The 22,500-nt window shown below is 47.5% G+C and overlaps 1 protein-coding gene across 2 annotated transcripts in view; it reads right to left on the reverse strand.

Annotated features, from left to right (window-relative positions):
• Window positions 1-22,500, reverse strand: part of LOC307231762 (filamin-C-like) — a 32,646-nt gene that overhangs the window by 4,001 nt on the left and 6,145 nt on the right. Inside the window, exons 3-44 of one of the 2 annotated variants that reach the window (XM_080002575.1) lie at window positions 20,747-20,844; window positions 19,666-19,816; window positions 19,419-19,537; window positions 19,235-19,312; window positions 18,971-19,133; window positions 18,594-18,794; window positions 18,328-18,444; window positions 17,483-17,620; window positions 17,179-17,305; window positions 16,941-17,077; window positions 16,667-16,860; window positions 16,441-16,554; window positions 16,197-16,340; window positions 15,587-15,710; window positions 15,260-15,420; window positions 15,072-15,162; window positions 14,751-14,920; window positions 14,364-14,481; window positions 13,961-14,223; window positions 13,174-13,771; window positions 12,826-12,999; window positions 11,630-11,792; window positions 10,652-10,980; window positions 10,439-10,562; window positions 10,188-10,344; window positions 9,550-9,739; window positions 9,124-9,147; window positions 8,767-9,008; window positions 8,012-8,111; window positions 7,777-7,917; window positions 7,287-7,415; window positions 6,640-6,813; window positions 6,349-6,513; window positions 5,197-5,400; window positions 4,952-5,104; window positions 4,734-4,856; window positions 4,041-4,280; window positions 3,201-3,473; window positions 2,963-3,100; window positions 2,703-2,818; window positions 1,576-1,708; window positions 841-1,017 (exon numbers count right to left, since the gene is read on the reverse strand). In XM_080002575.1, coding sequence (XP_079858701.1) covers window positions 841-1,017; window positions 1,576-1,708; window positions 2,703-2,818; window positions 2,963-3,100; window positions 3,201-3,473; window positions 4,041-4,280; window positions 4,734-4,856; window positions 4,952-5,104; window positions 5,197-5,400; window positions 6,349-6,513; window positions 6,640-6,813; window positions 7,287-7,415; window positions 7,777-7,917; window positions 8,012-8,111; window positions 8,767-9,008; window positions 9,124-9,147; window positions 9,550-9,739; window positions 10,188-10,344; window positions 10,439-10,562; window positions 10,652-10,980; window positions 11,630-11,792; window positions 12,826-12,999; window positions 13,174-13,771; window positions 13,961-14,223; window positions 14,364-14,481; window positions 14,751-14,920; window positions 15,072-15,162; window positions 15,260-15,420; window positions 15,587-15,710; window positions 16,197-16,340; window positions 16,441-16,554; window positions 16,667-16,860; window positions 16,941-17,077; window positions 17,179-17,305; window positions 17,483-17,620; window positions 18,328-18,444; window positions 18,594-18,794; window positions 18,971-19,133; window positions 19,235-19,312; window positions 19,419-19,537; window positions 19,666-19,816; window positions 20,747-20,844 — 6,975 coding nt within the window. The remainder of the gene's footprint in view (window positions 1-840; window positions 1,018-1,575; window positions 1,709-2,702; window positions 2,819-2,962; window positions 3,101-3,200; window positions 3,474-4,040; window positions 4,281-4,733; window positions 4,857-4,951; window positions 5,105-5,196; window positions 5,401-6,348; window positions 6,514-6,639; window positions 6,814-7,286; window positions 7,416-7,776; window positions 7,918-8,011; window positions 8,112-8,766; window positions 9,009-9,123; window positions 9,148-9,549; window positions 9,740-10,187; window positions 10,345-10,438; window positions 10,563-10,651; window positions 10,981-11,629; window positions 11,793-12,825; window positions 13,000-13,173; window positions 13,772-13,960; window positions 14,224-14,363; window positions 14,482-14,750; window positions 14,921-15,071; window positions 15,163-15,259; window positions 15,421-15,586; window positions 15,711-16,196; window positions 16,341-16,440; window positions 16,555-16,666; window positions 16,861-16,940; window positions 17,078-17,178; window positions 17,306-17,482; window positions 17,621-18,327; window positions 18,445-18,593; window positions 18,795-18,970; window positions 19,134-19,234; window positions 19,313-19,418; window positions 19,538-19,665; window positions 19,817-20,746; window positions 20,845-22,500) is intronic. The other variant, XM_080002576.1, reaches the window with a different exon arrangement.

Below are 22,500 nucleotides of genomic sequence, written 5' to 3' on the forward strand. Positions count from 1 at the left end.
AGAGACAGAGATAGATGAAGGGAGGAAAGAGAGAGATAATGGAGGAAGGGGCGGGTGGAGGGGGACAGAGAGAGAGGAGAGAGAGGATGGGGTAGAGGGGGAGATGGAGGGGGGAGGGAGGAGCGAAAGACAGAGAGAGATGAAGGGAGGAAAGAGAGAGAGGAGAAAGAGAGCGAGAGAGGGAGAGACGAAAGACAGAGGGGAAAGAGAGGGTGCGTGGTAGAGAGCGGGGGGGGCAGAGTGGGAGAAAGGGAGCGAGAGAAATAGAAACAGATCAGAGAGAGCGAGAGAGAGAGAGAGAGAGAGGAGAGAGAGACAGAGAGAGGATGGGGGAAGAGGGGAAGATAGAAGAGGGGAGGGAGGAGAGAGAGACAAAGACAGAGAGATGAAGGGAGAGAGAGTGAGAGAAACAGAGTGAGAGAAAGAGAGGCAGAGAAAGAGAGAGAGAGATAGGGGAGGAGAGAAGGTGTGAGGTGATGGATGATGGATCTCAGGATATAATATAATTATAATAATATAATATAAGATAAGATAATGTAATAAAATAAAATATAATATAATATAATATAATATAATATAATATAATATAATATAATATAATATAATATAACATAATATAATATAATATAATATAATATAATATAAGGGGGGCAGTTACTTTTTCTAGTTGGTGATATTGGTGTTTTATACCCTTTTCCCACTAAATTAATCAAATAATAATTAAAACAAATTAGTTATGTGCTTTCTCAGATTCCCTTCGTCTGAAGATCTAATTCATTCATTCACTCCGGCGAACACCGAGGCGACCGGGAGGCCGCACCTCGGCAGTCGACGGCGTACCTGTGGTGCCCCCCTGCAGCCCCGGGCCGCGGGCCGTCACCAGGCCGGGGTCCCCGATCTGCCCCGCCTCCCCCACGCGCACGTTGAAGGGGCTGCCCGGGATGTGGCAGCCGTTGAACTTGACGTCGATGGAGTGGACGCCGTTCTCGCGGGGGATGAAGCGGATCGCGTTCTTGTCTGCGGAAGGCGGCGGCAGAAAGGGGTCAGAAGAAAAGGTAAAAGTAGTCGATAAAACAGAGAAACTGTTTCCTGCTGGGCTGAGCGCTTGGGTGCTCATCAGATCCCGATCACAATTTAAATAATGAATAGTATACTGTAGGTGGTGGAGATTTTGAAAATGTATAAGGTTTGAGACCTAATCAGTAATTGATGATCTGTTTGATGGATCCAGTGACTGTTTTTTTTTTTACCCTGTAACACCCAGATCTCATAAGACAAACCACATTTCCTCAATGTCCTTTCCTAAAATTGAGAATGAGTAGTACTAATGTGACTGTGCTAGAAATGTAGTAGAGAGGAAAATCCCTGAATACACTTAAGTAAGTACTTAATAGTAAGAGATACAGTACTTGCAAAATTAACTTAAGTACAGTAACAAAATACTTAATTACTTAGTTACTTCTCAATTGAATTAATCCATGTTGTGATTGTTCCTATTAGAAGCTGGTTTTAACGCGGCGGTCAGGGGTCAGGGGTCACGACAGGGGTTGGGGTGGGGTAGGGGTCGGAGCTCACCGCTGTCCAGCTCGGTGACGTAGCACTCCTCCGCGGAGCCGGCGGGCGTGTGCACCTTGGCGTCCACGACGCCGCGCGCCCCGTTGCGCTGCACCATGAAGGACGCCTCCTGGTTCACCCGCAGGTCCTTCTCCTGGAACACACACAGCGGCCCGTCAGTGTGTGTGTGTGTGTGTGTGTGTGTGTGTGTGTGTGTGTGTGTGTGTGTGTGTGTGTGTGACTCATCCAGCTTTCTTTCATTATTTACTCGCTTTCTCTCTCAATTTCTTTCTTTCCTTGCTATCTATCCACCTATCATCTGTCTGTCCGTCTGTCTGTCAACCTGTCTATCATCTATCTATCTATCTATCTATCTATCTATCTATCTATCTCTATCTATCTATCTATCTATCTATCTATCTATCTATCTATCTCTATCTATCTATCTATCAATCTATCTACCCTTCACTATTTCCTTCTCTTTCCCTTTTCTCTCTTTCTCTCTCTCTCTTGCTTTCTTACTTTCTTCCTTCTTGACCTTCTGACACTACTCTCTCTCTATCTCTCTCTCCCTCCCCCTCCCTCCCTCTTTGGCTGGACTCTCGTCGCTCTCTCTCTCTTTTCGGACAGCACAGTTGATCCCGCTCAGTCATCGCCGGGTGGCTTCACACTTTTATCGTTCCGGATTCTGTTCCAATGTCCAGATCTGCTTCAAGGACGCAGCGCTGCGAGCCAACAGCCTTAAAGCTTAAAACACACACGCACACACACACACACACACACACACACACACACGCGCGCGCGCGCACACACACACATACACACACACACACACACACACACACACACACACACACACAGAGACACACACACACTCCCTCTCTAATGGGGGGTAGTATTTATAGAGGAGTGATAATTTGGGTAACAAAACACCCCTCACCTAAATTCCATTTGGGTTCGTTCACCCCTTCCAGCTGATCTGAGAGAGGGGTGTGTGTGTGAATGTGTGTGTGTGTGTGGGGGAGTAGAAGTCTGTGTGTGTGTGTGTGTGTGTGTGTGTGTGTGTGTGTGTGTGTGTGTGTGTGTGTGTGTGTGTGTGTGTGTGTGTGTGTGTGTGTGTAGAAGTCTGTGTGTGTGTACAGTCTCACCTGGAGGCTCGTCACAGTGAGTCTTCGCGCCTCGTCTGACAGCGTCGCGATCGGCACGATAAAGGGGCTGTCGGGGATGTGCTCGTTGTTGAACTTGATCGACACTTCGTAGTCGCCTGGGGAGACGGGAGGAGTTATATTTGTCTGGTCGGGATCGCAGGCACCAAGTCACTGACGGAAGTGCAAAAGTCTCCTCGTGACAAATGAGATATGAGAATAAATACATTCTGGCAAAATGTGCCCCGGCAACTGTACGCCACCTGGTTCCTTGACGATGTAAGACACTCCGCAGGACCCGTCCTTCCGGTCCTCGAAGGAGATCTCCGCCTTGCTGGGGCCTTCCACCGCGATGGACAGACCCCCGGCTCCAGCCTCCCTGGTCCAGATACTGAACTCAGCTGTGGAAAGGTAGAATGGAAACTGGATTAAATACAGAGACAGGCAGATCAGAAACTGGGTTAAGGACAATAAATAAACACAATTCATTTTTTCACTCACTGGGAGCTCCCGCCACTCCTCTCTCCAGGCCGGTGCCTCCCGCCCGGACCTTGTGGGCGCCTCCCTCCCCCATGGGCCCCACGGTGAACTGGAAGGGGCTCCCGGGGACGTGCTGGCCGCGGTACTTGATGTTGACGGTGTGGGGGCCCATCTCCTGGGGGATGAAGCGCACGCTGTAGGTGCTGTTCCCTCCATCCACGATGTCGGCGTCCACGGTCTTGCCGCCGGGGCTTGTCACCTGGGCCGTCATGGCCGCCTGGGAGACGCTCTCCACTGTGAGGGAGACCAGAGGAGCCATTCAAGAAGAAGAAGAAGAAGAAGAAGAAGAAGAAGAAGAAGAAAAGGAAGAGTATATGTGTGCAGAATTTACAATTGGTTGTTTATGGCAGAGGCAATGAAGAGACTGGGAGTAGAGGTAGAGTAGAGGTAGAGTAAGGTAAAGGTAGAGTAAACTGGCGGTAGAGTAGAGCAGAGATAGAGTTGATGGAGGTAGAGTAGAGGGAGGTAGAATAGAAGTAGAGTAGAGGGAGATAAAGTGGTGGTAGAGGTTGACGGAGGTAGAGGTAGAGTAGAGTAGATATACTGTATAGTAGAGTAAGGCAGAGTAGAAGTAGAGTAGAGGGAGGTAGAGAAGAGGTAGAGTTGAGGTAGAGTATAGCAGAGGTAGAATAGAGGTAGAGTAGAGGGAGGTACAGTAGAGTAGCGGTCGAGTAGATGTAGAGGTAGAGCAGATGCGGGTAGAGTAGAAGTAGAGTAGCGGGGGATAAAGTGGATGTAGATGCAGAGCATGGGAGGTAGAGTAGAGGTAGAGAAGAGGCAGAGTAGATCTGAGTGTCTCACCCTCGGGTCTGGCGGTGATGCCACTCAGACTCTCTCGTCCCAGGAAGTCTCCGAAGACGTCTCTGAAGGGGCTTCCTTGTCCTCCCACCTGGGTGCTCTCCTCCACCCGAACCTCCCTCTTGGTTTCTCCCCCGCGCGTCTTGCTGATCTCCGTGCGCTCCGTCCGGGTGTAGGTGTGGCTGCTGCGGGTGAAGGTCCTGGTCAGGCGCTCCTGAGCGGACACCATCTGGAACCAGTTTCCTACAGAGAGAAGACCGGGAAACGTCCGGTAAGGACCTTGTTCAGTCCCTGTCTGAACATCAAGATGATGATCGGCTGTGGAGAATGACAACTTGACAACTTTTAAGCCTAAAAAGAAACGTTAAATCTGCGTTTTGAAATCTGGAAGCTCACAATATAGTTAGTGTTTATATGATACACCAGAAAAATGTTGGAAACCGTGGCTTTAATCATTTTTTTCAGGGGTTTGTTGATTATTTTTCACTTCCACACATTTTTTTTTTGGCTTCATCCGAGCTAATGAAAGTGACTAGAAAAAGGAGGTTACGTCGCTTCCTACTGGCAACCAATAGCCCGTCGCACTCTGGATATCTGGATTTCTTAAATGTTTCCTGCGTTGGACTGCGCTTAAGCACAGTGGGAGGCTGCGGCAGGGTGGTTAGTCTCTCAGTAGTAACGCACTACAGTATTAACCTGGGATTTTGAGGTTCAGTCCACATGTGCTTCCCACTGAGGCGATGGACGACGCCTGTCTCTTCCTGGTGATGCTTTCCTTAATCCTGCCTTCACCGGTCACCTTAACCGTGAAAGGACTTCCTGCACAGAATAAAAATACACATAATGTAACCCTTATCAAACTGTTGATCTCCTAAAATGTCATAGGAAGCTTCGGCCAGCCTCTCGTTCTGGACCTGGGATGTGCTTTTCAGCGAACTTGATGTTCACAAGGTAGTTTCCGGGTTCTGTGGGGCAGTACGTGACTCTGCATGTTCCGTCCTCCACATCCCCACAGTTGATATCGACTTTGCTGGGACCCTCGATGGACAACGCCAGACCTCCATAACCTGAGACAGCAGAGAGGGGGGGGGAGGTGAATTATTTGTTCACTCTCGCTGTAAATAGGTAGCATGGGTAGCAATTCAGACGCAGCGTCTACCTGCGTTCCTGGTGTCGACAAAGAACTCGGCCGTTTCAAACGTGTGTGCCTCCACCAGGCCTTTCCCGAAAGCCTTGACCCGGCTGGCCTCGCCGATCTCTGACTGGCCCACCATGATCTTGAAGGGGCTGTTGGCCACATGCACGCCGCTCTTCCTCACGCTCACCTCGTGCTCGCCAACCTCCTTCGGCGTAAAGGAAATACCTGAGGATGAACAACAAAGAAAGGGCGTTTGATAAGAGATAACGGAGAATGTGTGTGTAGCACTGTGAGGTGTGTAAATATGTAAATGTCATGTGAGTTTGGAAATCCTGTTGAAACTGTGAAAAAAGGAATTTATCTAAATTGGCATTCTTTTTCTTTATCGCAGAATTAACTATAAAGCTGCTTTCACACATGAGATCTGGACAATATCTAGATGATCAGGCCCGTTGATCCGTCGATCCGTGTCCAGCAGCACCATGAATTGCACAATGGAGACGTCTTGGAAACGTGACACGCCCACTCACTCGCTGTGAATGATCCAGACAATCACCTGCTCCGTTCACACATACCGCTCAATCGGACATTATCCAGACTTTGTACTAGGGTGCTGGCTGGGTAAAGTCGAATGTCCGGTCCAACCTATGGCACATACAGCTCCTCCGATTAAGTCCAGATAATTTCAGGGTTGCAGTATATGTGTGAAAGCAGCTTTAGTGAGATTTTCCATTTTTGACGAATCAATGAACTCAAGAAAATTTTCACTTTTTTTTCCCTCAGATTGATGTGTTGGTGTGTTATTAGCCAACTTATTAAGCCAATGCAAGACTTTACGCACGTCATGAATTTGATTAAATCAAATGTATCGAATAAAGTCTCCTTTTATAGAGCCAAATCTGGTTATTATTCAACCAATTTAGACTCTGCAATCTGTTTTTCCCCGCTTGTTGCTAAAAGCTATGAGCTTTTGTTATCGCTGATGATAACTGTGATAACAATAATAATAATAATAATAATAATAATAATAATAATAATGATAATAATAATACAAATAAATAAATAAATAAATAAATAAATAATAATAATAATAATAATAATAACTGTTCCTTTTTTTTTGTTTTGTTTTCTCTGTTTTCTCTGAGCCAAGCCAAAAGCAGGTTCTCTGCTTACCGATGTGTCTGTTGGGAAGCCTCTTGAGGAGGCATGGCTCCTCATTGCCCGACGGCGCTCTGATGCTGGCGCTCAGAGAGCTCAGATCCGTCTCGGCGATCTTCAGGGAGACGTCCGCCGCTGTTCCCACATTTAGCTGGGACGTCCTGGTGATGGAGTCGTCTCCTGAAAACATCAAAAAAAACAAAGTGAGCCCCCTAACCTACTGCCAAGCACACCTAACGGGATGCATTCATATCCCAAATCCAGCTGTAGATCCTCTATGAGACTGAAACATTCCCATTTCCTCACCGGTGATCTTGGCAGTGAAGGGGCTCCCAGGAATGTGCTTGTTGTCGAACTTGACGATGATGTTGTAGTCCCCAGGAGCCGTGGGCAGGTAGGACACCGTGCACGTGCCATCTTTGTTGTCCTTGCAAGTGATCTCCGCCTTGGAGGGCCCCTCCACCGCCAGCGACAGACCCCCTGAATGAAACGGAAGCAAGTGTTAAAGTGGAAACTATAACATGTTGATTGCAGTACCCAGTCCCAAAATTCCATTCAAAACAGCATTTCCACCATCCCTCATTTACCCTCGTCTTTTTTGTGAATGTTGCTTTATCACGGGAAGCTTCAGTTCATGCATTCTTTCCGGGAAAGGAAAAAACCTCATGGATTACCACTTTAACTCTTGAATTATTAGTTATCATTATTAGTTATTATTACTTATAATTACTACTTAAAAGAGCAAAACAAAAAATATATACATTATACACATACATTAATCATTTTACATGATTATTATTATTACAAATAACATTTTCAAGAAGTCTTTTGATTTGATGTTTAATGTAGAAGACACAGAACTCTACCGTGCAGTTGAGTATGTACATTAAAGGGTGAAATTGGTTATTTAAACAAATTTGCAATATGCGTGGAAAGGAAAGCCCCGCGTGTACCTTCCCCTGCGTTCTTGGTGACCACAGTGAAGGTGGCGGCCTTGTTGACCATGCCGTAGCTCAGGCCCGTCCCATACGCCGTCACTATCCCGCTGTTCACGGCGTCCACGTAGAACTGCAGAGGGCTCCCTGGTGACGAGAGCCGGGAAGACCCGCGTCAGACAAATGCACAGATAGGAAAGGATTTGTCTCGAAAATAACATTACCGCAGTTACACACTGTCCTCCAGCAGCAGGAGGGTAAAATCTTTCACTGTCAGAGCAAAATCCTCTAGGTCAGTGGTTCTAAACCCTCAAGGGTCCTTCAAGTGGTTCCAGGGAGTAAGTGATTAATAGTTAAACCCCAGCATCATTCCATTTACAGGGCGTCGGCGCCGTTCGAGAATGTGGAATAATGAGAGTTTGGATCCTAGTTCCACTGCTAGCTCCCTAATCAGAGAAGGCCTACAGGCGCTAAATCATCTCTCACAATGAAAAATGCGTTTCCTGACCTGGGATGTGGTTTCCCTCGTACTTGATGTCCATCTCGTGCAGGCCTCGCTCGGTGGGCTGGTACTTCACCATGATGCTGCCGTCCTTGTTGTCGGTGATGTGAGGGCGGGCGGTTTTACCTGAAGGCATCCGCACTTCACCTGAAAAAGCAACAGCCACATGGCGGAACGTCATCCACCGTATGGTGTGCATGTGTTTCTGTGCGTGTGTGTGCGCGCGTGTGTGTGTGTTTACCTGTGATCTCCCCCTGCTGCGGAGTGAAGGGGACGACCAGGTTCAGCGGACGGAACAGAGGGTCCACGCTGTCCCGGGGGACGACCGGCTCGTTGGAGGCCTAGAAGCAGAGAGCGTGTTTAAACTCGACGGAATCCACAGCAGGGGGCGGTACGGAAAAATAAAATGTGAAAAATATACCGTCTGTATTTTCGACATGTCGCAACGCTCCCTCTGGCGATGTGTCATTGAAACGCAGGTGACATATCTTTTTCTTCTCATTTAATTAACCACAGCCATCGCTCCCCACAGATTGCTCAATTTCCACGCTTTAAAGACTCATTTGCCGCAGTTCTTCTCAAGCTCCACGTACATGAAATCGAAATTAGCGAGATCTCTGGCGTGTAAAACTCTGTGACTGAATCACGTAAGAACCCACTAAACAAAAACGGTACATAATTGATTTCCCGCTGTTGAAAATCTATTCAGCATTTTTTTCGTTCTTCTACGGCAAAATTAATCTGATAAACATTATTCACTTCATTTCGGTTGTCGGTCATCGATCTCGATTAATTTTGACCTTGGAGGATCACGATAATTCCCCCATCACGGAATTTCTGGTCTGGAATTATTAGTAATTATTATTGTTGATCCGAGCAATTCTCAAATAATTCCCAAACGAATCCTCACGATAGTTTAGGGTCCTTTTCAATGCCTTGGACTGAGCGTCAGAGCCATAAAAGGAACCCGGGAATGTCAGCCCTTCTGCTACTCACCACCACATGGAAGGGGCTTTTGGGGATGTTCTGGCCCCCAAAGCGGATGGTGACCACGTACTTCCCCGGCTGCGGCGCGGTGTAGTAGATGTCGAAGGTCCCGTCGTGGTTCTCCACCACGTCCATGTCCAGCTCCACCCCGTCGGGGGTCAGCACCTTGCAGGTCACCTTGCCCGTCCCCGCTGCCTTGGCGTCCACCGTGATCACCGTGTCCTCCGAGGTCTGCAGCTTCTGGAGCCCGGCTGGACGGGAAGGGAAGGAGGCACGGTGAAGCTTTTCCGTTTGTGGCGATATGAACTGATGTCATGATGGTAAATCCCACTGAGTTTGATTTTGGACAAAAAGGGAATCACTTACACATGCTGTGACCTCCAATGGACACTGGAAGAAGGAGAAAAAGAATATGATGATAAGAAAGTAATGCAGAAATGTAATCAAAAATTATCCAGCTTGTTTTGAAAGCAATCAAATAGTTATAATGCAACAGCTTAAAAAAAATATTTAATAAATACAGAAATAATAATTATTATAAGCTGTTGCATTATAACTATTTGATTGCTTTCAAAACAAGCTAAATGCATTAAATAAAAACTAGTTAATATTCTACTCAGTTTAAATTTTGGGTCATCAATTTTGCCCATTTAGATCATTCCTGAGCAAGTTATTTGATTTGTTTTTGAATTAATTATTGTTTAAACATTTATATTATTATTCTAATTATTGTTGCCAGATTATTGGTCTCGGGGTGGTCATCTTACTAACACAGTGAGACAGTCCTCTTACCTGTGACCAGGCACTTGCTGGCGTCCCCGGTGGGCAGGGCCTGGATGCGGTACGGGGAGTAGGGGATCTCGTCTCCTCCGTATTTGATGGTGATGGTGTATGGCCCGATGGAGTCCGGCACGTAGGACACCGTGTAGGTCCCGTCTCTGTTGTCCTGGATCGTGGCTTTCTTTGGCTTTCCTTCCGGGTCCTGTCCCCAGAGCGGTGGAGATTTTCAGTTGAAAAAGTTCCGTTGTTCTAGCGGTTTTAACTCCTGAATTTATTTGGCGAATTGTAATATCGGATCTTTTGTTTGGAATTCATGCAGCCATTTTCAACTTCATTTAAATACAATCATCATCAAAAATGAAGTGAAATACGTAATTCTGTGTTTTAGACACACTTTTTTTTTTGTGAAATATTTCTTTGTAATGCACGTCAGATGGTAAACCGTGAAGATGATAGCACTTTCATTATGTGTAAAAATGTCAGTATGTGTCGAAATCGAATCAATTCATGAGATCCTGGCCAGTATCCGGGAAAAGAAACCTGGCATACTGGAGGTGGCCAGTCCTACATGATCGCTGCCCACTGATTTCTAGGGGAGACACTGCTCCTCATCATGATTATGATCTAGCAAGTTTAGATGCTGAACCCACCAGGATCTGCACGGTGAGCAGTCCCTCCCCGGCGTCGCGAGCGTCGATGGTGAACTCCACCGGCAGACTGGCCGACACGCCCTTGGTGTCCAGACCGGGACCACTGGCCCGGACCTTGCTGGCATCGTGGCCAGGCTGCGACATAACCTTGAACGGACTGGAAACGAGGAGATGAGAGAATGGATGCGATGCACTGACATGAATTATTATATGAATATATTATTTTTTTCTCTCTTTGTTTGATCGCCTACCTGTGTGGGACCTCCTGGTCGGCGTATTTGACAGCCACGGTGTAAGGTCCATCCTGGCCTGGGGTGTAGTGCACTGTGTGGGTTCCATCACCATTGTTCTTAATGCCGACCGGCTCCGCAGTGCCTGTTAACAAATAAAGCATTAAGGTAACAGCACTGATACACCATCAACGGTTTCGGAGATGTCTGCGCAGACCTCCGGCATCTTCTCACCTGACGGCCCGTACAGTTTGACGTCCAGCGGGGCCTGGCCTGCCTTGGTGCAGTCCACGGTGAACGCCTGCGGAACGTGGGCTCTGACCCCGGTGCCCAGGCCAGGACCCGAGCACTTGACCTTGCTGGGGTCCACGGGGTCCCGGACCGGCACGCGGAAGGGGCTTCCGATGATGGGGTGTCCCCCGTAGGTGATGTTGACGTCGTAGTCCCCGGGGGTGAAGGGGACGTACTCCACGCTGCAGCTGCCGTCCTTGTTGTCCTTGCAGGACATCTTGGCCTCGGACGCTCCCTCGATGGTCAAACCCAGACCCCCGGTCCCGGCTCCCCTGGAGAGGAAGCAACAGCAGAGCCATGAATAAATAGGAATTTAAGGTATACTTTCGTATACTGCTGCGCCGTTTCAAAAGGATTTCCCAAAGTGCTTGGCAACAGCAGATAGATGAAAAAATGGACCTTAAGCTTAGTTCAATTGACATTTTGCATTAAATGTTTTAAAATGCACTTTGAGTTTAACTTTGCCTTTCTGCCTTGAAATTTTAAGTTTTGCAAACGTACTTCATCTTAGTTTTAAAACTTCTGGAAGTATATTAGGTAAGGAAAGAAAAGAACATTCAGTTTAACAGACGTTCTTTATCCTTTTATTGTTTCTCACCAGTGTTTGCATCAGGAAACTCCAAAATACAGTTGTACCGTATAAGGTGGTCTTAATATGGAGCTATTTGTATTGCCAAATCTTTGTCTACGGCGAAACCCTGCAAACTCTGTACACTTGAGACAATTAAAACACATTTTAGAGCAAAAAATAATAAGTAAGAAAGTAAAAAATATTGAGGCGGTAAAACCCATATCATGTATTGTATACAACTAAAAGAGTGGAGTTATTGGAGTAAAACTAGAAAGGATAAATTGTTTCGTTCACACGAGTCCCATTCATATACTTTAAGTCCTGAGTCCCGTTTGACAGTGTGCGAGCACCTGGTCTCCACAGTGAAGCAGTTGGCCTTGTTGGTGGTCCCCCCCTCCAGGCCGGGTCCGAAGGCACGGACCCTCGTGGGGTCGCAGCCCTCCACCACCGACACCCTGAAGGGACTCTTGGGCACGGCCACGTCGTCGAAAAGAACCTCGATCAGATGCATGCCTGCACAAAAACACACGCACACACGCACACACGTGCACACACACGCACGCACACACACACACACACACACACACACACACACACTCAGGAGATTTAGTGTTTCAGTGCCGTCTGTGTTTTATTGAAAGTAACACAGTTCTTATCAGAGGAATAAACATGTATTTATTTAGCAGTGATCCTCTCGTCGGGTGGGAACAAGGCCCTACATCTGTTCTCCATTCATTATTCTGTTGCAATGCTTTTCTGACGGAGCTTTCAGCGCTGTAACACTAGAGCCCGTCTGGGGGCGGAGGAGTGCTCTGTGATCTCTTCGCTTTGTGTTCTAGCGCTCTATTAATATCCCCTGTCGTCCCTTGCTCCGAGTGCTCAAAGCACACATACCTGACTGGTTAAGAGCTTCTGTTCCAGAACCTTCTCTATTTTTAAAACACTGACTCTCTCTCTCTCTCTCTCTCTCTCTCTCTCTCTCTCTCTCTCTCTCTCTCTCTCTCTCTCTCTCTCTCTCTCTCTCTCTCTCTCTCTCTCTCTCCCACCCTCCCTAACATCTCTGCTCCACTGCATCATTCTGTATTTATACCTGCCACCCCTCTTTCTCCCATCCCTCGTTCTCTCTCTCTCCCTCTCTCTAGTTCCTAATGGCTCCCAGTACAACCACCTGTTGGCAATGGCTTTCTGTCCGCTGGCACTGTCTCCAACCATCGCTCAAGGTTCTGTTCATTTGTGGGTCTAACGCAATTTCATTTCTACTAGTGCTTGATTCCTCCAACATAATAATATTTTAATATATAGTAGTTCTTAAGGCTGCATCCCCCTTCTAATTTTAAAATGTTATGACAATTTTTTTCATTATTTATTCAATTTTATTTGATTATTTTTATTTAATTTTTTATATATTTTTTTACAAAGTTGTTTATTCTTCCCTTGATGTTCCAAGTGCCCCCCCCAGGAGAAGATAATCTGCCCAGTGGCCCCCATCATTTCAGTTTGAGACCCCTCCTCTACAGGGCAGAGGCAGTGTTGAAGAGGTCCTCACCATCCTCGAAGGCGGTGTACTCCACCCTGTAGGTGCCGTCCGTCTTGTCGGTGATGTAGGGGTCTGTGTTGGCGCCCGAGGGGTTGATGATGTGGACCTTCACGTGGTTTCCGCCACTCTTGATGATGGAACGAGCATCGACGATGAAGTGGGTCGTGACCTCTCTTAGGACTCCTGGGAAGGAGAAATGACCAGAAGGGAAACAAACCTCCAGTTAGAGAAATGCAGGAAGTTGCCAAGCGGAACATAGACGCCGTTTTGATATCAAATCCTTGTATACGAAAACATAAATATGCCGATTTCTTCTGGTTGATAATGATGACCATCCACCTTTCATACATAACTCACCTCTGGGCTCCACTCCCGGGCCATAGACCTGTACCCCGCTGGTGTCCACAGAAGGCTCCACCTGAATGACCTTGGGGCACTGGGGAATAACGTGGCCTCCATACTTGATGGTGATGGTGTGCGTGCCGTGGAATGGGGGGGTGTAGGTGACGGAGAAGGTTCCCTCTGCTGTCTTCTGGATGTGCACCTCCGCCTTGGCACCGGTCTCCGACACGATCTCAATGGTGAGCTCGGCGTCCCCGGCTCTGGTGCAGTCCACAGTGAAGGTGGCCGGCTCCCCGGCCTTGGCCCTCTCCATACCGGGCCCGCTGGCTGTCACCTTGTTGGGTTCGAAGGCCGGCCGAACGGTGGCCTTGAAGGGGGAGCCGGGGATGTGCTTCTCTGCAAACAGGATATTGATGTCATAGTCGCCTGGCTCGGTGGGCAGGTAGGACACCGAACAGGTGCCGTCGCCGTTGTCCTGGCACTCGATCTTGGCCTCGCAGGGACCCTCCACAGTCAGACCGAGCCCCCCGGCACCAGCTCCTTTGGTGTCGATACTGAATGGGGCCGGCTTACCCACAATGCCTCCCTGGAGCCCTGGGCCATAGGCTCGTACCTGTGATGCAGAGATGATATATGGAGGTCTTTAAAGCTTTCTCTGTTTCCTTTCGAAAGTATCAAACACCAGGGAATAAATTGGAGCTTTTGCTTTTTATTACGTGGGGGTTTTTTTTAACACGCATTTATTGTTTTTACAAAATGACATCAGAAGATGTCATCAGAACATCCTTTACGCTCTTTTCACCTTTGAGGGATCGGCAGGCATCACCCCCTCCACTCCAAAAGGGCTCCCCATCACCGGGTTGCTATCGTAACTGACGTCCACCTTGTACTGTCCTTCCTCGGGGGGGATGTACTTGACGTTGTGAGAACCCTTGGCTTTGTCCGACTCCAGCTTGCAAGGGATGGGGCGGCCTGAGGGGGAGGTCATCTTCACACCCACGTTCCCCTGTCCTCCTGCTCCCTTCGTGTGGACCGTAAACTCCTGATCTTTTCCAACCTCAACCTCTGTAGGTCAGAAACAAAGACAAACATTGCATTAACTCATTCGTTAATGCTCATTTGTTATCAGGAACATCCTGAAAGAGGAAAAGGTTCATACAAAGCTTTCAAACAGAGGGAGGTACAACACTGTGTATTTAACATACTGGTATCGAGTCCCTCGACTTTGATTTTGCTGAGGTCCAGAGGAGGGGCCACTATGATCTGGAAGGGGCTCTTGGGAATAGGGTCACCTCCATGAGTCACAGAAATTGTCATGTTGCCCTAAAAAGACACAGTGCATGAGAAGGTTAAGGTGAGAGGGCCATTTTACAAGGAACCATGAATTCCTTATGTGACTCATTTGCAGATTTGTGAAGATGGCAAGTTAAAGTTCATCGAATGAAATTCTCTCAATGTTATTACGCTAACTTCACGGTGTTAGTGCTAATGCTGGTGCCTGTGCGCTGCATCGTGCACCAGAGCTGCTTGGTACCAGGTAGTAATGATGTTGTTGATGTTGATGGTCTACACATCTAGAGAGACTACCCCACCTGCTGCACAGCCGTGTACTTGACGGTGTAGGAGTAGTCGTGATTGTCGATGATCTCAAAATCACAAACAGCGTCCCCGGGGCCGGAAGCTGTAAAATGCACCTCGGGCTTGGCCTTTCCTGCTCCCTTGGTGTAGATCGTGAAGTGGGTTGGAGTCGCCACCTCCACTCCTGCAGGAGATCAGGCTGCTGTCAGTTCTACTTCTCTGAGTTGACTCAAACCAGTTTGGGTACGTCAAAGTAATACTGTTAAAGGTTTTGGTTGACACACGAGATAACATTTTGTGCGGCAATGAAATGTGAGATGCTGACGGGATCTCACCTGTCTTGTTCAGCCCGGGCCCTTCCGCCCTCACCTTGCCTGCATCGTGAGAAGGATCCACCTTGACTTTGAACGGACTGACGGGAATTTCCTGAAATAAATCCAGAGGACTGGTTTTGCAAGAGGCGGAAGACGGGAGAATGGTGAGGGATCTACCTAGTCCTTTCACAGCAGAGCACAGCTCTTACCTGGTCAGCAAACAGCACCATGATGGTGTAGCGGCCTGCGCCCGGGGGAGTGTACTTGACCGTGAAGGTGTCATTGTCGTTCTTGATGATGTCAAAGTCGATGTCTGTCTCAGCAGGGCCCACCACTCCTGGGGCGCACTTAATTCCAATGCTGATGTCCCCTAGGACCACATAGTGATGAGCATTAACTTCACGAGGGTCAGTCAGAATGAGTAATTTAGAATGACTATTACCTTAATCATATTAGAAAATAGATTTTTGCCTCCTTTCACTTCGTTTTCTACATCGACATGTTTTAATACTGAATAGAGGATCATTGACTCCTACCTTGCCCCGCCTCGCTGCAGTCCACAGTGAAGTATGTTGGTTCGTTGGCTTTGAGGCCGGTCTTCTCCACTCCAGGCCCGTAGACCTTCACCTTTTCTGGGTGACAACCCTCTCCCACCAGAACCTGGGGAACAGATGGTGACAAGGAGCTATCAAATGACACTAGAGACACTGTAATAAGTTAGTAATAACATAGTAATAACTTGTACCTACAAATTCATTGTAATACATGCTCATATTTTTGTATATATATATATATATATATATATATATATATATATATATATATATATATATATATATATTTATTTATATATATATGTAATAATCAAGGACCGAATATCCATCTATATCATATTATATCTATATATTTTATACCCATAGCCCTATTAGCAACCACCAGTACTACTCAGGTATTGCCTTTTTACTCAACTTATCCTGTGCATAGAATCTTTTTGTATATTCTATTGGCTATTTCCTTTTTTTTATTATTTCAATTTTTTCATTATTATATCAAATCTATATTGATATAATATGCATTTGTCTGCATTTCATTCCTTTTGTAAGTGCATTTATGTCAATATGTCTGTGTCTTTGGTGTGTGTGTTACCCTGAAGGGGCTGTTGGGCACGTTGACGTCTCCCCAGGCGATGATGATGGTGTGTTTGATGGGCTTGCTGGGAGTGTACACACACAGGAAGGTGCCGTCTCCCTTTTCAGTAATCTTGATGTCGATGGTGCAGCCCTCCGCATCCTGAGTCAATAAAAGAGTGTGCCGCCACATGCGTTATGAATGATGCCAGATTCATATATGATAAACCATGGAAGTTTTGTCCAAACGTCTCCGTCCGCACCTTGGCATAAATTCGGAGGTGACCCTTTCCGGCCATGCGAGCGTCGATGGTGAACTCGGTGGGTTTATTCACAATCACACCGGCGGGCTGCAAGCCAGGACCAAAGGCCTTCACCTGCAATTAGAAAAAAAGAGACTTTTTACACAGGTATATCCATTTCCTTTCAAACAGGGTCTGCCATGTTGACCCTGACTGGCTGGGCCGACTTCTTCAGGGCGGGCCCTACCCTCTCTGGAAAGATGTCATTAGCTGCGGGGAGAATGTGGGCCATGAAGGGGCTGTCTTTGATGTCCTCGTCGTCGCAGATGACGTGCACGGCATAGTCTCCGGCCTCCGTGGGCCAGTAGCGCACGTCGCAGGAGCCGTCACCTTTATCATCACACTCGATTTTCGCCTGGGATGGACCTTCGATGGAGAAACCTGAACGGGATGAACAGATAGTTTGGTCTCTTTGTCCAATCCCCTTTTATCACAGGTGAAAAAAAACGTGTAGAACTTACCCAGAGTTCCCACTTCGGTGCCGATGGCCTCGACCACAAAGTCGGCGGACTTGCCCACCATTCCGGTCTTCAGACCGGGACCCCAGGCCCTCACCTTCTGAAAGCCTGCCTCCTCACCCACCTCCACCTCAAAGGGGCTACATACCAAAGACACAAGTTGTACAAATTGATAAAAAAAAACCTAATTTATTGTTAATGAAAAGCTAGAAGCAGCAGTTGTTTAGCAGGGTTGACGAACCTGCGTGGGATGGGCTGTCCTCCCCAGGTGATGATGACTGTGTATTTTCCAGACTTCATAGGGAAATATTCGCACTCATACACATCGTTCCCTGCATCACGTACTTTCACAGGCTCCACGGCTCCCGCTAACGATATAAATAATAAAAAAAACTTGCATGGATTCTATGCATTTTGAATTCTGTTTTATAGGTTGCTTATCTGTATCCAACCCTGCAGGGAGTCCACAAAGAAGAGAAGCAGTGGTAGAAAAATGAGAGAGGGTGAATGAAGTGAGAGGAGGAGGAAAGGAATGAGTGACTCACTGGGTCCTTTGACCAAGACCTGGAGCTCTCCGCTCCCTGCTCCCTTGGTGAAAACTTTGAAGTCGGCAACCTCCTTTACTCTCACTCCTTTGGGCTGGAGGCCTCGGCCAGTGGCTCTGCAGGCGTTGGGATTCATCGCTGCCAAGGAAGAGAGGGAACAACGGCATCAGTTAAATGGAGAAATATTCCCCAAATAAACATACGACAGACAACCAGAGCCAGCATCGTGTTAGTAGCATACCATCCCTTTTAAACAGGCTCCAATATACATGACCACTGAGTCACTGATAGATAAGGGCCTGAGACGAGTTATCTAAATCAAATACAGCACAGCAGTATGCAGCTTTTTATGCACAAAAAGACACCGAACTGGAGGTTGAAGCGCTTGGAAAATATTGAGAATCTCACAATATCTCACAACATTTCCGTGAAATGCAGTATAAGCTCTATGCCTACACTCACTGAAATGTTGGCTGCAGGAGGCAGAACCCACATCTTAAATAATGCAAACTTGGATGCGAGGGAACGATAAAAAAATGTTTAACCACAACAACAGCATGAGCAGATTTTTGAAAGAGGTACGTTGAGCATTTCAAACATAAATACCAAACGAACAAGCAGCTGAAAGATTTAAACAATGCACCATGTCTTCCTCTGAGCAGAACCAAACTAATCAGCTCTAAATCATCAGGTGTATATGTTGAGCAGGCCGCCAAGCAGAGCATCAAGTCATGGAACTCAGAAGCCAAAGAGGCATTCAGCTCTATCTGCAACGGAGTGGGGTGGGGCCCGGCTAGCTTGTCTGAGCGAGGGCCACGGACTCCACCAAAGCAGACCATACTAACTTGGTCGGACCGGTTTGGGGGGCTGAGCCCCCTTTCCGCCCTTCATTCCAGGAGGGGCGCGCACTGACTGAGGTACTATTTGAACAGTAGCTCCAGTAGGAGGAGCAACGGGTGGAGCTAGAAACAACAGACAGCAAAGGTTATGTTCAGCTCCAGACATTTTGTCCCTGGGGACCAGGTGAATAACTGCGAAGGGACAAAAACACCTCGCCATTCGCAGAATATCAACAACTCTGCTCTGACAGGTTCCACAGAGACTGACTCACCTTCTGCCACGTTCACGCTGTATGGGCTCTTGGGGATCTCCTGGCTGGCGAAGAGGATGTGGATGGTGTGTGGGCCCTGCATCATGGGACGGTATGTGCAGCGGAAAACGCTGTCCCCCTTGTTTTCCAAGATGAGCTCCACGGTGTCTTTCTTGCCCTGAGGGTCAACGATGATGACGCTGACATCACCGTTACCGGCCCCTGAACACGGGGAAATACAATATTTTCTCAACTGTCCAAGCAAAAACCCGCTGATACCTCCGCCTGTTCGAGATTTTTATCAGATAGAATTGCTGTGATGTAATAGGGTGTGTTTGTTTTGTGCTTCATTTGTGTGTAAGGTCGCTGTTCTTTTTTTTATTTTTTTCAATCCTTACCAGCGGTGTAGATATCAAAGTATGTGGGCTTGTTAGCCACGTTGCCGGTGGCCTCCAGGCCGGGTCCTCTGGCGTGGACTTTGCCGGGGTCACCCATGGCCTTCGCCACATTCACTGTGTATGGACTGTGATCGATGTCCTGACCAGCAAACAGAACTTTTACCTGTGGAGCAAAGAAGAAAGGCAAAGTGAAGGTGATTCTTACTAGGCCCGGTTCTCAAAATAGCAGAAGACGTAGGAGGAGAGGCTCAAGTAATTTCCCACCTTGTGGACGCCCTCAACCTTCGGCACATAGGTGACAGTGTAGGTTCTGTTCTTGTCCTGGTTGGGTTTGACTTTAGCCTGAAAAACAGAGAAAAGAGAAGTGAAGAGCATGCAGCACACCATCTAGATTAAAACATCGACATACTGTATATGCCTTCTGAGGAGTTTAAAGTGTCGTTTTAACCTCTTCTTTGTGTCCCTCAGGATCCTCCACGTAGACCAGGACCTCTCCACTTCCCGCTTCCAGGGTGTCCACGGTGAACATTGCCGGCTTCAGCACCATGTTACCATGGGGTTCGATACCTGGGTACAAAAAACAAAGAAATAATAGATTTGAAGAAAACATGACAGGGATGTTTTTAGCTACAGGCGACAAAATGCAAATACTTTCTGTCTTGTGCCCGATGTGGTTAATGCCAAATAGAACCTACCAGGTCCGTAGGCCTTTGCCTTGTTTGGGAAGAGCTGTTTTGGTCTGAGGGGGGCTCCAGGCTTGAGCTTGGCCTTGGGGAACTGGGACAGGTAGGTCATCACTGAGTGCTCGTCCACATCTGGGTCCACGATCTCCTCAGGGGCGATCACCTACAGCACAGGTGTAAACACCATTCATTCCATGGGCCATCACAGAACACTGTCGGTTTTGGCTTCCCGCGTGAAATGAATTCAACATGTGGTTTTACCCCGAGCAACCTCTCAGAATGGGATATAACAAGGATTAAATGTATTTGCTTCCTCCATGCTTGAGTCCCTTTCCTTTCCTCCCCAGATACTATTTTCCTGTCTGTCACACAGTGGAATAAAGCCACGCTTCTCTCCAGTTATATTTAACACCAGGACAGCAGGGTTAAGGATTGCTGGCCCCAAATAAGCCGGCCAGGGGGATTTAGCCCAAGTCAAACCTCTCCAACAGCTCCTTCACACTGCCCAGTCTGAATCCAGCCCCTGGCTCACTGGGCCATAAAAATACATCCCAGACTAATCTCACCAATGTCATACCTGACAAAGAATAGCTGCAGCCCCTCCTGCCTTGGACAGACTGAAAAGAACAAGCCAAAAGAGTATGCACTACAGAGCCATATTTAGGTCTGGAGTCTTAGAATTGGGGCTTCACTCGCTTCAAATTCAGGTGTATTTTCTGGTGTAGTATCTGTATCGTAAAGTAAACACCTCTTACCTAGACAAACAGTTCAAGTAAATAGAGAATAAGGTAAGTAAATCAGTTTAGTCAACTTGATGGTAAATATTTTGTCTTGTGTGTCCGACCTGGATACAGCTTTCCTGTTGCTTTCACGTTGTTTCACGCTAGTTGGATCAGATGTTTTGGGATTACAGCAAAATGCACATATATAGTCGGTTGAGAGAATCTATGAGATCTGGATTCTTAACAGCTTCATGTGATTGTCTAAATTTTCTGAAGCTTATTAAATTGACTTTTTTTCCACATCCCATACCTAACCCAAAACAAAAAAAACTATGAAACACTTACAGAATCAAAACCATCAAGCGTCTCACCTGAGGCACCCCCAGCCAGTCGTCCGCCTGCTGCATGGCTTCTCGTGCATTCTCCACGGGCTGGTTGGGGTCCCAGTCGGCCCAATCAGGACACAGGCCTGACAGGAAGGAAATGGCAATTTCAACCAATGCAGATCTTGCAGGGAAACAATTCCAAGGAACCTAATGAAGCCACAGTGCCAGTGCATTAGCTGTAATAGGAGCTGTCGGCCTGTCAGCGCTGTCAGCAGCACCTCCAGACACGTCTCATTACTCCTCCACAGCCACCGTGCTTTGCTGCTGTGGATTCGGACGCCCGGCTACCGAGACCTCTGCATTCAGAGCGATGCGTCTGAAGGAGGACCGGCGATGGAAGCCGCGGCACTTTCACTGGGGCTAAAGCCCTGGGTGCAGCTAAGACCTAAATTGGATTAGAATTAGCGATTCAGTGAGATGTTTACTCCGAGGAGCACGGGAACAGAATGGAACGCTGTTATTTGATTAATACCCGATCGATACCGCAGCCCTAATAGAGGGCTTGTGTTTTGCATCCTTCTTCCATACAAATGGGAATGTGTGATTTAGTGACGGTTCTGACTAAAGCCCCTTTGTCTTCCTAAATACATCAGCGGGGGGTCATGCTGCCTTCCACTGGAAGGGAGGAATCTGTAATTTGGTCATTTCCAAGTTGGCAGTCCCACTTGTGAGATAAATGTGTTCCATTTCCTCTGTTCGGGAAATCATGGACGCCCGCAGCAAATGTGTGTTTATTAAGCAAGCTTGTGAATTCTACAAGCTTCTGCATCCGCATCAGGTCTGGGATATCAGCAAACTTTGGCAACAGCTTTCTGCCCTTGAAATTCGAATTGGAATCCCGACTAAAATGGCCAATCCTTTGCACTTTTCCAAGTGGGAGGCGGGATTTTTCCCGAGCGCTCAGCGTTACAGTGAAACCACCACAAAACGCTTTTCTGTTGTTTTTTTTACTTTGGATTTAGTCATGGATCTATCTCAGTCTGATGGAAATCATCCTCATATCAAAGACAAATTTTTTATTTTTATTTTTGTAATTCTTTGGGTCATGTCAAAAAGGCGAAAAAGATTAAATCCTTCTGAAAATCCACTTTGAATTCCTCTTCAAAGCGGGTTGTGTTCTAGTGAAATAATAAGGGTGCAGCGTATTTGCTGGCCTGGTGTTGGTATTAGCCGGTGCAGGTGGCCCGCAGACCAAACAGGCCCTTGTATGGCTGCCGCTCCAGCTCAGTGTTTGAAAGATGCGTCTCCTTGGATGACCGGCTCGTATAAACACACATTTCATGTTCAAACACAACGTTCCCAAATATCAGCTCCTCTCCCACATCATTGTCCCTGTGAAGCTGAGCCGAGCAGGAGACGTCCACAACTTTGCTCACGCTCCTTAACCTCCTGTGTTTTCCAAGGAACAGGTTCCCTCGCTGCGCCAAGCATCCTCCTCCCTCCCCCGCCACGGGGAAGGGAGGAGGAATGGTGCCCAAATTTGGGGGTGTTGTGTGCTCAGCCGGGCTATAAGCATTACAGCTGGGGCTTTTGGGTGGGATGGGGGTGGGGATCTTCAGTCATTGTGGGACAGCTGGAGTGAACCCTGCAGGCCACGGACACTTCCTGATCTCTGGGGACGGATTACCCCGGCTGAAACCCGAATCTGGATGAATGCATGTGTCGGGGTGTGTGCGCCCTTGTGTGTGAGTGTGTGTGTGTGTGTGTGTGTGTGTGTGTGTGTGTGTGTGTGTGAGAGT

Source organism: Zeus faber (assembly GCF_960531495.2).
Source record: "Zeus faber genome assembly, chromosome: 6".
Taxonomy (NCBI): domain Eukaryota; kingdom Metazoa; phylum Chordata; class Actinopteri; order Zeiformes; family Zeidae; genus Zeus; species Zeus faber.